Source organism: Pan paniscus, chromosome 9 (genome assembly GCF_029289425.2).
Source record: "Pan paniscus chromosome 9, NHGRI_mPanPan1-v2.0_pri, whole genome shotgun sequence".
In the NCBI taxonomy this organism is placed as follows: domain Eukaryota; kingdom Metazoa; phylum Chordata; class Mammalia; order Primates; family Hominidae; genus Pan; species Pan paniscus.
This window is the reverse complement of record NC_073258.2, coordinates 9,978,347-9,992,532: the sequence shown is the minus strand read 5'-3', so window position 1 is coordinate 9,992,532 and position 14,186 is coordinate 9,978,347. Positions and strand designations below refer to the sequence as shown.

General features: G+C 44.5%; 1 protein-coding gene across 17 annotated transcripts in view; it reads right to left on the bottom strand.

Moving 5' to 3' along the window:
• PPFIBP2 (PPFIA binding protein 2) overlaps positions 1-14,186 on the bottom strand; it is a 144,175-nt gene that overhangs the window by 66,645 nt on the left and 63,344 nt on the right. For 2 of the 17 annotated variants that reach the window (XM_063608355.1, XM_063608356.1), the window contains exon 1: positions 13,897-13,971. The exons of 11 other annotated variants lie outside the window; for them this stretch is intronic. Coding sequence is in view for 4 of the 6 variants with exons in the window: in XM_024930626.4 (XP_024786394.4) it covers positions 13,416-13,463 (48 nt within the window). In the remaining 2 variants the exon portion in view is untranslated. Of the gene's footprint in view, positions 1-13,415; positions 14,077-14,186 lie in introns of those variants that run through there. 4 more of the 17 variants (XM_024930626.4, XM_063608353.1, XM_024930625.5 and 1 more) reach the window with 4 other exon arrangements.

The following is a 14,186-nucleotide window of genomic DNA, read 5'->3' as shown; positions in this document are numbered from 1 at the left end:
TCAAAAATCTAGATCCACGCTAGCAGCCAGTAAAAAAAGAGAGGCACAATCAGTTAACAAGATCCACAGATCAGTATGGTAAAATCAAATCAATTGCCTAGGAGAAGCATAATTATTCCGGAGCAAGGGAGAAACTTCACGTTTTCATAGACAGATTTTGTGTGATGGGATCAGCAATATCCACGACACCCTTATAGTAAACAGAGCCCAGTAGAACTCATTGCTTTTGTGTGATGTTCTCAGAATAGTTCAGAGGCTAGTGGACAATATGGGCCAAAGGTGAAAGCAATTCCATGGAGACTAATATAATATGGTCCAGGCACAGTGCTGTAAATACACAGCAAGCACCTTGTGCTCAACATGTGCCAGGCACTGTTCAGAGCACTTTGACATAATGTTTGAGTTTCCTACAAAATGTTTCTATTGAGTAATTAAAATATATTTGAAAATCTAGAAGCACTGTTAGAGGACCTAGAACAGTGGTTCCTCATATGTTCCTCCTATAACAGATTCGAGGAGCCAGCTCCTTTCCTAGCAGGCATACTGGTCCATACAGCAGTGGTGTGCATGGCAGACAGGTCCCTCCCCTACCCCAATCACTGTTCTGGAGGAACAGTGCATCTTCCTCTTCCACAGGTCCTTCAAAATCACCGTTCTCCAGCAAGCTTTTTAAAGGTAAACAGCAGTGAAAGATAATGTTCCAGATGGAAACCCACAGTATCACTATCCTTTGCTTTTGATGAAGTCAGAGCCATGTGTTTTCATGATCTATATAGGACTAGGATGTTAAAAAAAACTGCGTTCTTCAGAAGGGCATAGGCCAGGATCAAATGCCACCTCTGCCTGGAGAAAAACTTGGAAAGCATCTGAGAACAGGGCCAAGAAGAGGATTGTCTTGCTGAATGCTAATACTCATCAGCCTAAGGTAAGGATTTGCCTTTGGGTGAATCTGTATATTCCGTATTCTTATAACCTGGCAACAGGTTCAATCACGTTCTGGTATCATTCTTGCATTATAAAATGACTACATCATCAAGGCATAATAAGCTTTGTGGTTATCAAAATGGGATTCCAATTTATTGAGAAACATATTTTAAAAGACTGAGTTAGGACACATCTCTGTTTTGCTCTACTTTAAAGACAGCTTGCTTGGTCAACAAGTATACCTGCTTCTTTAATAGTGGAATTGCAAATAGAAGGCTTGGATGGATAGTGGGTCCCTGCATGATTCCAGGTTTGAGGTGTCTCTGAAAAGTCTTGTCCATGTTCCTGATTAGGTAAGTCAGTGATAGAGCAGTTGCCCAGCTCTCCACGCATGAAGTCAGGTTGCAAAAACCATGCCCACATTTCACAGAGAAGAAAGTCCAATCAAATTCTGAAGGATGCTACGTGCTAATTTTCTGGGGTTTTTTTGGGGGGGGGGGCGGGGGTTGTTCTTTTTGAGACAGAGTCTTGTTCTGTCACCAGGCTGTAGTGCAGTGGTGCGATCTAGGCTCACTGCAACCTCTGCCTCCTGGGTTCAAGCGATCCTCCTGCCTCAGCCTCTTGAGTAGCTGGGTCTACAGGCATGCACCACCATGCCCAGCTAATTTTTTGTATTTTTGGTAGAGATGGGGTTTCACCATGTTGGCCAGGATAGTCTCAATCTCTTGACCTTGTGATCTGCCCACCTTGGCCTCCCAAAGTGCTGAGATTACAGGCATGAGCCACCGTGCCTGGCCTACATGCTAATTTTCTATTGTTCCCCACTGTGGGATGGCAAGTGACTATAAAGGAGAGTATCATCCACCCCCGTTATACTTGTTAAGGATGCTCAATCCACAGATGAATATAAGAAAGAGCTAATTTTTACACAACCAATGACATTAGCCACTAGGCTAGACCTGCCAACGGTAAGCTGTGTTACATATATTTGATCAAACTTCCTCCCCCTCTGTTCTGATGGTTATTGCTACAAATGTGACAGGGAAAAGTCAATCTTCTCATTCAAATTTTCAGACCATTCATTCAAATGGTCAGAGCTGTTTCTGATACTGTAATTCAGGTTAGTTACCTAAAAATATAGTGAGAGCCATGTGATCTGTGTGCCCTGTGGAGAACTGTTAACTCCAGACATTTCCATATCCTCTTCAATTTTGACTAAAGAATGCCACAGTGAAACATACTACCTCTCCTATATCACGGAACTGAATCAAGACAAGGGCTTCTCGAATGGATATTTTTAAGAACTCAGCACCTTTAGTCAAGATCATTGAAGCGAAACCACCTTTGTGTCTATCAAGTGTTGCTCTCAAGAGGCTGAAAAAAGTCTTGGACACAAGGAATTCATCCTCTAAAATTCAGACCTTGTGGAGGCAAATATAAAACACAGCACAGAGCTGTCATATCAAGGTCTTCCCTAGGCCTTGGGAGTAATATTCCAGAGTGTCTTCAGAAACAGTGACAACACACCTCCTTGATTCTTACAGGTTATCCTAGGGTCTGTTTCTGTAAGACCCAAACTGCTACCACTGCCGTGGCTGGGCAAGCCTAATGTGCAGCTTGAGCAATTAACAGCCTAAGGTGTGGGTATTTTCTAAGCCATCCCTAACTGAGAGGGGCCTCAGGAAAATGTATCAGCTGTGCAGGGTACTCTAAGGTTGGGATCCTGGAGTTGATCATGATAGTCAATCAGCCTCAGCGGGGAGAGGACAGAGAGAGAACTGTGAGTAGCCAGGAGGGAGAGGACTGACTGACCAGCAAGATTCCAGCAGGGATAGTTAGTCCCCACATAAGGGGCAGTTTGGACCGTACAATGATACTAGCCTAACCTAAACTAGGTCCTGTCCCTACCTCTCCCATCCCTCCCCTTGGTCACTGAGTAAGAAATTTACTCTTGATAAGTTCCTCATGCACAGAGAGCTGGTTGCTGGCATACTCAAAGAAATCAAGATTTCTGCACCTTGGAGAACACTGCATTTTAGGGATGAGATTTTTCAGGGGATATGTAAGGTCCAAAAAAGAAACTTCACCATGAATTGTGGCGAACCCTAGGATCAGCCAATTGTTCCCCTTGTTTTCTTGCTAAGGAAAAGAAACAGAGAAGACTTGTATCGGTCTTGGCAGAGAATTCAGCACCCTGCTTTAATGGAATCTATTGTTTGTGTAGACTAGGCTGAGATCATCGCCTTTACTGTAATTATGTGGTATAAATGAGGGCTGCCATCTTCTTAGAAAGATCCTCATCTCCCTGCCACTTGATCCAGGCTTGACTTGTTGAAATCCTTCCTCTGAATTTTTAAACTTGGGAACAGAGCATGGTAGTGGTGGTGCCACAGTTCTGAGGTTGTCAGTGGCCATGTCCTGCTCCACATGGAAAAAGCTGGTTTGCAGCAAGAGACAGCTATGAACCCAGTGTGCACAGAAAAGCAAACAAAAGCCAAGAAAAAGACTGGAGGCATTCTCATCCCTGGTGCACGCTGCCTAAAGGCAGAGATATATTCCAGCCCTTCCTGTTGGTTCCCTCTTGGCCTAGTTCAAACTGAGTTTCTGTTATTTGCAACCAAAAGTTCTGGTTAATACATTTGTCTCAAAAGGTGATCAACTGACTAAAATTTACTCCTTTGGAAACAGACTTGTAGGAAAGAATTCCTGCTATTTGGATATAGTTCTGAATCGCAAAGGAACTCTGCCACTATTGCTTGATTTGCTTAAACTGGCAATTTTTAAGACAGGGCTGTCAGTCCTAAGCCAACTATAGTTCAAACCAGGATTATCATCAGGGGCTAATTGAGATCTACTTTGTGGCACAGGGAGTGTCTGTGTGGGATGTACTAGGATAAAAAGGGCACTCGGTGTCCTTTGTGTGTGGAATAGATGGCTTTCTATCCACCACCTGTTTGCTTCCATTCTTATTTCCCACGTAGAGCAAAAAGGTTAAGACAGGGAATGAATACAAGATGCAACAGGCCCATGGGCATCAACCGGGGTTGGTGGAGGTGGGGAGCAGGATGTGGGATATGAAAAAGTAAGTTCAAACAAAACAAGAAATAAACAGGAGCTAAAGTCTAAAAGATATTATCAGAAAATGAATCAGAAAATGAATAAATGAAGGGTAAATAACAGAAATATATCTAACAACTGTTTAAGAAGTTATGTCGAAAGAATTACATGTCAGACACAGCTGTACAAATGCCAGGTCTGGGCACTGGGAGGCTGAGAGCTCTGGGTTCCCTGTTCCCCTCATTTGGCCCAGCTGAACTTCAAGTCAGGGGATCCCTGGGGACTTTCTTGTGGTGCTTCCATATTCATTTACAGAATTCCTATTGCATCCTCCTCCCCAAGGGACCACCTTCTCTGCAGAAAGAGGACAAACCAAGAATAATTAGGAGGCTGGGGCTGCACCTAACCATGTGTAATCTCAAGTAGGTTACCTCATCTCAGGCTTTCCATCCTTTCAATAGAAAAAATCATGCTTCACGGAGCAACAGAAAGGGTCAAGTTAGGTCAGCATACCTGAAAACGAGTGGCACTAAAACTACAGAGTGCTCTTTATAGTAGGGTGCTCTAAAAATTCCTGTGTGATATAAACAGTTTTTGAATAATCATAGGAATATGGAAATGATTTTTAAATTATAATTTAACAAATGAATTTAGCTAACTTATAAATGATTTAGCTTTGTTTAATCTAAAAGACCAACGTTCAGTTAGAAGCATGAGTTAGAAGGCGTCATTTAATGCCTTCTACAAAAAGTTTTAATTAATTCACTCTTTTTGTGTAAGAGAACAACAGGGGCAATATTTCTGATCAGGATGCCTAAGAAATATCTATAAAGATCTGTACAAACAACCCAAGGGAACAATAACCAAAATACTTTCAGGCTTGAAATGAAAAAACAAAACAAAAAGAAAGCCTCTGTGACAGTGACAACGCAGAACCCACCATTAGCTAATAGCCCTGGGATCATGTCTTTGGGCCACATTGCCAAAGATGAGTTCGCTTCTCCACTATCCCTGAACAAGTGCTCACATTTTTGAGTCATACATTCATGGCCACATATTTTTCTTTCGTACAAGTGTTTTATTGTGTACTCTAAGTATTATGTGCTACATACATGTTTATAATGAGTACACTGGGAATTTTTATAGCTAGTAATAACCAATCATAAACACTTGGGTTTTTATTTCTGTTCCAATCTAGAGGTTAGTTCAAATTTGGGTTAAACATGAACTTTTCAGCCAAGTTAACCCCCAGCGGCCTCCTCAAAGACATCACCCTCTGACTGCAGTGGCTGTTCAGATCTATGACAATGCTCTCTCCTGGCCTAGCCCTTCCACTGTAGCTTGGCCAAGGGATAGCCATGTTAGTCTCTCCTTGGAGCTCTAGACAGGGTGAGTGCTTGATGCCATGGCTGGGGTCCTGCAGATTTGTGGGCAGCATGACTGCTTTATGGCCTGGCTGGCCATTTGCAAGGAGAACACACTCTTCACATGTGCTCTGGTACACCTCAGGGATGCTGGATGAGGGCAGTTCTGTAGCACTCCCCAACTGGCATGACCCAGGAGACTTCCTGCTGGCACTGTACTTCATTGAACTAGGAACTAGGGGAAGGAGTTGGTTCCAGAGTAGTCAAATGGGGCAAGGGCAAGATCACAACAGGGGTGTCATTGGTATACGAGTAAGGAGTGTGGGAAAACCTAAAACAGTCGGCTCCCCAGTGTGACAGCTCTAGCCATCATGTTGGCTTTTGAAGCCAACAGTTGCTTCTCAGAGCTCTTGCCTTGGGATCCTCAAAATGCATCTGCCTTCCTTTTTTTGATATCAATAGTTGTCATCTTGGCCAGGTAAAGAGTTACATTTCCTTCAGTGCTTCTAATAAGCTATAAATTCCAGTGCCTTCAGGATCTTGGCCACAGTACATACACTGTCCCAACTGGTCAGAGCATGTTAAATTATATGATGGCTCTTTGCCTGTAAATACGCTGAGATTTTGAACACAGCACGTTAGGTAAGCCTCGTCCTGGATAAGCCTTAAAATGGTTCTTCCTTATTTAGCCACTTAGATGACATGTATTTTTAGCTGAATAAGAAAACAAAAGAAAATGTGTAGTGTTTCCAGGCTGCCTAGTCAAGAGGATCTTATCAAAATCCAGAAAACTAGTTACAAGTGAACCATAGCTGCCAGGCACAGGGCATCAGGGGAGATATCAAAGTTACTAAGTCTATATCTTAAGCTCAGAAGCACCACTCACATGCAACCCCTTTTAGAAACTTAGAAGACATAAACCTTAAAAGTAAGGGGACCAAAATAAATAAATAAACAAAAATGATTGGATCACAAAAGCTACAGTCAATTCCTGTTACAGGACTCTGGTTACCCAACACCAAGGGAACCCAGTAGTAGGAGTGTAGGCAGGTGCTTATAAAAAAGAAAACTTCCCCTAGATTTTTTTATTAAGGAGTTTTAGGGCTTTCTGGCACTTATTATAAACCTGACTATTCCCAGGACCAGTTCTGCTTTTTCTAGGTGAAGAACGGTCAAGCAAATCTACCATCTTTGTCACAGTGTTAAAGAAATTTCTTCCAAATGCAATGTGAATAGAGTGCAGTCAGATCCTCGGCTACCAGGCGTCCAACAAGAGAAAGCCTGTCCTGACCTTGACCCTTATTCCCTCCTCCCCTCAATTATATATAAGGGGAGGTTAAGTATTGCTGATGAGGCTATCATCCAATGATCTAAATGTCCTCTTTTAAGGAAGAACAAAGCAGAGTTCATAAACAGCAAATAAATAGCTTCTTGGTTGACCAATGTTCACATCATCACACGCCACGAATGTATTTATTAAATGACTTGAATAATCCTGAGCACCCACTAGGTGCCACTTTCTGTGTTAAACAATGATTTAGTCCCTGCCCTTAAAAAGCTCTGTAGTATTACAGGGAATAAGGACAGAAGGAAAAAAGAAATCAACCTTTGCAGCAGGATGTAATAAGTACTATCATAAAGAGTTGTATGCACATGAACGGCAGGGGCATAGAGGAGAGACAAAAACATTTCACCTTCAAAAGAGAGAAGAGGCTTTACAGTGGAGGCACCATTTGAATGATTGAGTCTGAAGGCTTTAAAGGAATACCCCTAGGAGAATGTGAGAACAGCAGCTTTGGAAATAGCCTTCCCAATACAGACATGCTACCCATGAAGCTATGACAATCACTACCCTTCAGATATTCTGGTCTTCCAGAACTAACATAGCAAACATAGGACACCCTGAAGATAAACTGGCCATCAGCTCTCCAACCAAGGGGCTGGGATGAAGCTCCTAACTGATCTTCCTGGGGAGCTAGATTTGTAGAGAAACACATTTACCAAGATTTTTTTTTTCCCCAAAATTATAACCTTGGCTGAGCTTGGTCACTGCTAAATTCTCTTTATCTGGTAGCTGGACACATAAAAAGCTTACAGCACTGGGCTGCAGAAATAGCATTTGTATGTGTGCTGGTATCCTGTAATGAGAGGATGTGAAAGCCAGGAGGAGAGTAAAAAGAGAAGACTCTTTGAAGACTGTCCTCACCTTGCCAACTCCAATAGATGCACTGAGTCATTATTACCGAAAACACCTTCAGAGACAGTGCAGCAGGACTGGGTGCTACAGTTAGGGTGGAGTGGGCGCTGTGACTGTCTTAGCTCCCCTGGAGGCTTTAGAGCCTGGTGTCTCTTCCGCATGAAAGATCCAAAGTTTGAGAACACAGAATTAGGCAAGAGCCAAAGTAAGGAGCTGCTCCTTGGGTCACAAGAATGCCATTAATCCTACAAGATTTCCAAATGGAAATGAATACAAAGGAAAATGTATGGGGAAGATTGCCTGGGAACTAGAGGCAGCAAAAATAACATTACAGAAGGAATTTAAAAGATGACTATAGGAACAAAGCTAGTGCTCACTGGCTTCAGGAGTGACCAGGAGGGAGTAGAGATGAACGAGCAGGCTAACAACTCACTAAGAATCTTAATAGTGAAAGGAAGGTAAGTTATAAGGCAGCATGAAGAGACAAGCACAGGGTCAAAGATAGTTTTGATTTGTTTTTTCCCTGAGAATTGAGGAGAAGCATTTTCCACCAAGGGCAAGGGACAGATAGGCAGGGAGGAGCGGAGAGAAGAAACAATCAGAGCAACAAGAGGAGCTGGAACATGATTGGGTCAAGGACAGGATACTGGGATAGCCTTGGCTGAGAGAAGGGACTCCTGGCCCATGAAACAGGATGCTGAAACACAGTTACATTTTGCGGTGAAAGGGAGGGAGGGTGAAGAGACTCATCTCAGTTTGGCTGTTTTTTTTTTTTTTCCTATGACATTGGTAGTGACATCAGTTGAAAGGGGAGTATAAGGTTGAAGACTAATGGAAAAGTGTGAAAGAGCTGCTATGGAGGATGGGACAGAGAAAAGCAGGGATAAGTCAAAGGATCCCTAAGTGCTGCTGCCAGTCCACAAAACCAACAACGGCTGTGCTGCTCTGCAGTGCCCACAAGTTGTTCAGCAAATGACCCTGGTGTGATGCCAGTTTGTTAAATCCCACTGGGTAAAAGAGGCCTCTCTTCAAGGAGCTGGCAGGAGTTACAGGTGCTGGATGTCAGAGATGGCAGAATTCTAGCTTCTAAATTATACCAGGAAACATAATGTACAGGCATCTCGGGTGTGTTGGCCAGAAATAGGAGGTATCATAGGAAACTGAGGAAGCTAGTGCCCTTGGGTGACCATATCCACTGTTGCCTTTCCCATAGGATTGAAAAACCTCTCTTTTCAGAATTAAGGTTGGGTACCTGGCTCCCGAGTAACCAGAGGTGGTCACTTCTGATCAATGTCATCCTCCCCGTAACTCTAACACTTATAAAGTGCTTCCTAAGCACTTAACATACATTGAATTGGCTGGGCGCGGTGGCTCACGCCTGTAATCCCAGCACTTTGGGAGGCTGAGGCGGGCGCATCATCTGAGATCAGGAGTTCGAGACCAGACTGGCTAACATGGCAAAACCCCATCTCTACTAAAAATACAAAAAATTAGCTGGGCGTGGCGGTGTATGCCTGTAATCCCAGCTACTCGGGAGGCTGAGGCAGGAGAATCGCTTGAACCTAGGAGAAGGAGGTTGCAGTGAGCCAAGATTGTGCCACTGCACTCCAGCCTGGGTGACAGAGCTAGACTCTGTCTCAAAAAAAAAAAAAAAAAAAAAAAAAACTATTTATCTATCTATCTATCTATCTGTATATAGAATTGTTTATCCATATATATAGTCAAGGAAATTGAATTCTAGGAAGCTTAAATAAATTGCCCAAGTCTACACAGAGGTGAGATATGAGCCCAAGGAATCTAGATCCAGGATCCATGCTCTTAACTAGTAGGAACAGCCTTCACAGAAGCTGCTGCCTATTTCTGTAACTTCCACTGCAGCCCAACATGAATGCAAGGCAAGTCAGTGTCTGGAGTGAGAAGACCTCCGTGTCTGCCTTTGCAGCTCTTCTGGCCCAAGTGGCCAGGCTACTAGATCAACCATTTGAGCACCAGATGACACAGAATAAAGTCTCACATTAGCAGCTTGAGTTCATTCCACTTTTTACTGCAGAACCTGAGCCAACTGCATGGGGGACCTGTAGTGATTCCATTTTCTTTGTGACCTAGAGTTGGAATTTGCTTAAGCACTGAGAGTGCTGGAAGCCAGGAAGCAGTGTGAAGATGCTGACAGTCTGGGATTTCTGTTCCTGGGAAAATGAACTCTTGCCGAAAGAGCAGTGGGTGGGTCCCACAGACCCTGCTCGGAGCTATTTTTAGAGGCGTGTTCATGGTTGTGTGGGTTGGATCCACTGGACTCAATGTAGAACAGGTGTGAGCTGTTTGTGACTGAGTCCCTCTGGATACTTGTGGCAAGAGACTACCTTATCCCTAGGCTTTGTCTGTTAGGAGAATGAACTAGAGCATCAGCCCTGATCAGCCTTCACTCAGCAACCACAGCCAAGCTGGCCAGATCCAGCAGCCAATGAGGCCTCTGGTCACCTATGGTGGCCCAGGTTGCAGCTGCCTCTTCTAGGTCTTCAATATGCTTGGTTTGAGACCTTGATCTGGAGTGTGGGAAGGGTCATAAAGCTGAAGCACTGAATGGCCTGAGAGGCAATTCTAGGAGAGAACCTGGTTCCATCTGTTCCTCTTTCAACTTCTCCCTTCCTGATAATCACCAATAGCAGTTAATAGTAAACATGTTATTGAGTATTTCCTACATGCGTGATACTACACTAATCGTACTATCTTACTGAGTCCTCATAAAGCCTGTATGTGGTAGGTACTATTATCTCCCTTATTTTATAGTTAAAGAAATCCAGACTTTTGAGATAATTTACCTTGGATCACACAGCTGGTAAACGTGGCAATGCCAGGATTCTAATTCAGGCCTCACTCCAGACTCCATGTTCTTAACTATAATATTAATAGTATATACTATCCCATCCCACAAAGGCCCTGGAGCAAGGTTTCTTTTCTGAGCAAATATTTCCCCTCCAGCTCCATGCCTCTCTGAACATAAGTATCTCCCCTTTGCCCTGAGACACTACCACCTTGGACTGCTCAAAGGGCAAGGGCTCCTGCTCTGGCACCAGGAACCTCTTCTTCCAGAATCTATGCCCTCTGTAAAGGAGAATGAAGACGATAGTGTTTCTACCTTCAAAAACATGAGTTCAGAGAAACCAGCTCTCCACACCACCTCAGCTGAAGCACAGGAGAAAGGGTGGGTGAGCCATGCAGATGGGAAGTGCTGCAGACCTGGGCTACAGGAGGTGGGGAGGGAGGGCCAGCAAAGGTTTCCTGGGAAAAGACAGCCTGGATGGAGTCAGTTGAAGTGGATGAGAGTTAGAGAGGAGGTGGTCATCTGTGGTAAAAGCTCAGAAAAGGGAAGAAATACACTTGGGAGCTCATCAGGGTAGATATAAAAGATAAAACTAAAAAGGTAAGTTGAGGTTGGGCTGCTAATGGTCTCAAAGGCCAAGCAAGCCGAAGGGCCTGATTTTTCTTCCAGATTAAGGGTGAGTCCAGGGGGGCTCATCACTGGGGTCATAGGACGAAAGGGAATTTGTTTTTTTTGTTTTTTTTTTAAGAAGATTTTAAAAATCTGGCAGTAGTGTTTAGGGTAGAGAACAGGGAAAATACTCTTATCACACTGCCAATGACATATCTACACTTTGAGTTTTGCTTTTGTAAAATGCTCTTTAAAATTCTAAAAGTAGAAGAAAAATATCTGTTTTGCTATGAGTCATCCTGGGGGGTTCTAAAGTCTCCTTGCTTAAAGTTTCCCTAAGCAAACTTCCAACTGTCCACAGGAGCCAGAATACCCTGGGTCTTGGGACAAGAAGGGCCTTCTTACATTGCATCACATGCAAAATTAGTTCCTCCACACACATAACTTCTCCTGTAGCAGGCAGAGTTACAGTATCTGCCCCAGGGGCTGGGACAAGGCTCTGACAATCCTAGGCACAAGTTGGCTGAAAGGATTACTTGATTAAAAGCTTCATTTGGGATACAGGGAAAGAAGGACCAAGTGATCGACAGTGCATTTCTTACATATTTCCTTCCAGTATCTCCCCAGTGGGGCTTTAAAAAAAACTTAAGATGATGCAAACCTTTGCCAAAACGTCTGGTCATCTCAGCATGCTTTAAGGTGACTGTGATGCCCTAGGGGCTGGGCACAGACAGGATTTCTGCTGGGTTCTAAAGCAATAATTTTATACATATTTGGCAGAGAAAATGAATAAAGAGAACTAGACTGGGAGATAGAGAACAGGGTTCAAGACCAGGCTGCACCACTAATAGCTATGACACTAATACCATGAGGTTCTTAGCCCCTCTTGGGCTTTGTTAAATGAGGGGTTTGTACTATCCCATCCCTCCAAGCCCTCCAGCCCTATAATTGTGTTCAGTTGCCTCACTTTTCCCAACATAGCTTACCATATACCACATCACAGCTAGAGTAATTTTCTTAAAATACAAACTAGACCCCCCCGCAATGTATCCCATGTCACTTCCCTGCTACAAGTCTCTCAGCACACAAACCATGTTGCCCAAAAGCCTTACTGTGGCCTTCACTGTCCTACGTGATCCCAGCCTCTGCCCGCCTCTGTCTGCCATCACTGTGCTCAGCCACATGGGCTCTCTCTCAATCTGGACAATCAGCAGACTCCATCTTGCTTTAGGACCTTTGTATACATCATCCCCTATGCCCCATTTGCCTGGAATGTTCTTCACCCCATTCTTCACCTGACTCATTCTTACTGCTCTTTCAGTTTTCAGCGAAGTATAATTTCCTCAAACTCCCTGACCGCCCCCACCCCCTTCTCCATCAAAACAGCAGTCCCGTGTCTTCTGTTCTTCCTCCAGGCACACTTATTGTTTGTAATCTGAGGTTTATTTCCTGGGACTGTTTCACCTACATCTCCAGTATTAGGTAGAAGATCCACAAGAGGCTGGTTCTATTTTGCTCACTACTATACACCCAGTACCCAAACTCAGTACAGATTTGCTGAATGAGTGCTGCTGCACTCACACAAAAGCCAGCCAGCTCAGTGTCCGGGAGTCGGGGTCCGGACTGTATGCCCCTTCCGAGCTGGACACTTCCTGATTCTTCTGTCCTTCTGCAGTTACAATGTCAAATCTCTAACCTGTCAGCTGCTTCTGCCCTTCCTGCCTCTGAAAAACACTCAGCCTAAAATCCCTTCATGTGAAAATAAATTCATACCTATCTCAGCCAATTTAAAGGCAGCCACAAAAGAGGAAACAGCCTGAATTCTAGGAGTATGATGCTACTCCAGCCCCCAACGTCCATTCATTCCTTGCTCATACCACACACTCAGGTTTATCCTCTAAAGAAAGGGCATGAACAACTTGCAACATAAACCCTCAGCTTCAGAGCATTCAAAGAGAACTCCCTGAAAGCTTTCCTCCGGAAATGCAGAAGCTCATTCTGCTGACAGCAGATGTGTGCTCCACCGGATAACATCAGAGTGAGAACGAGTTAAACAACTTCCGAATCCAATGCATTTAAAAAGGCAGCAGCTTCCTCCCTGTGTCCTCAAACTGAAAAGCGGTGGGCACATTCTTCTGGTCACGGTGTTTGGAGACTCTGACTGTTTAGGTGCCAAAGTTAAAATAACCAACTTTCCTCACTCCATTCTTGCCTTTCTGTACAGAGGCTCATTCACTAGAATGTCAGTGGAGAAACAAAGACAGCTGACTGTTTTCTCCCTGGTGTCTATAATTAGATTCTCATGAAGAACTTGGCCACAGCAGGGCTTTGCTGGACAATACCTCCCCCTACCACACACACGCACACACACCCCAAAATACCCCAAAGCGTCTCCCCCTCACTTATCTCCACGGAGACCCAGACAAAGCAGCCAGTCACTTACCCTCTTCAGCCACGAGAAATGCTTGTAAACATCAATGTCCCCATCCATGCTGGGCACCCATGTCAGCAGTTAGATGCCTTGGTGGAAAAAGCCCTTTTCCTGGCTGGAGACCAGTTCTCTCCTCTTCCTTGCCTCTGCCCCCTCCCCACTCAAGAACTCCAAGCTGTGTTCAAATTCCCCCACTTCCCTGGCCTGCGTCCTTCAGCCTCTCCCTAGACAGTTTCAGACACACAGCGACACAGAGCAGACCGTGCTGCTTCAGTGTCCTCCCCGACCACCCCAACAAACACACATACACACACACACACACACACACACACACGCACATACATGCACGCACACGCACCAGGACTGGGATTCAGAGCCCTGCGGAGAAATCAAATGTCACACAAAGGTAGAGAAAAAAGACAGAAGACTTGGACAGAAGTTGTAAACATGACACACACGCACACACACACGGGACCATTCTCAGTGATAATACCAGAGCCTGCCAGAGGGAAACAGTCCTGAAGAAAATTCCTTGTCTGGCTTCCCCCTTCTGGAGTGGCTGGAACTCATTACTGAGAGCCCCGATTTCCTGTCTCTGCTTCACTCTGCATTTACCCAGGGCTCCCAGCTGCTCTCAGTTTATTTGGGACTGGGGAGAAGACTAAAAATAAGTGCTGCTCTTGGAGGAGCTCACTGGTTCCCACACACAGCCTGACCCCCGCCCTGAAGCCCACGCCCACCCATTTTCCAGGCGAGTGACAGGCTGTGCCCCGAGGAAAGCCT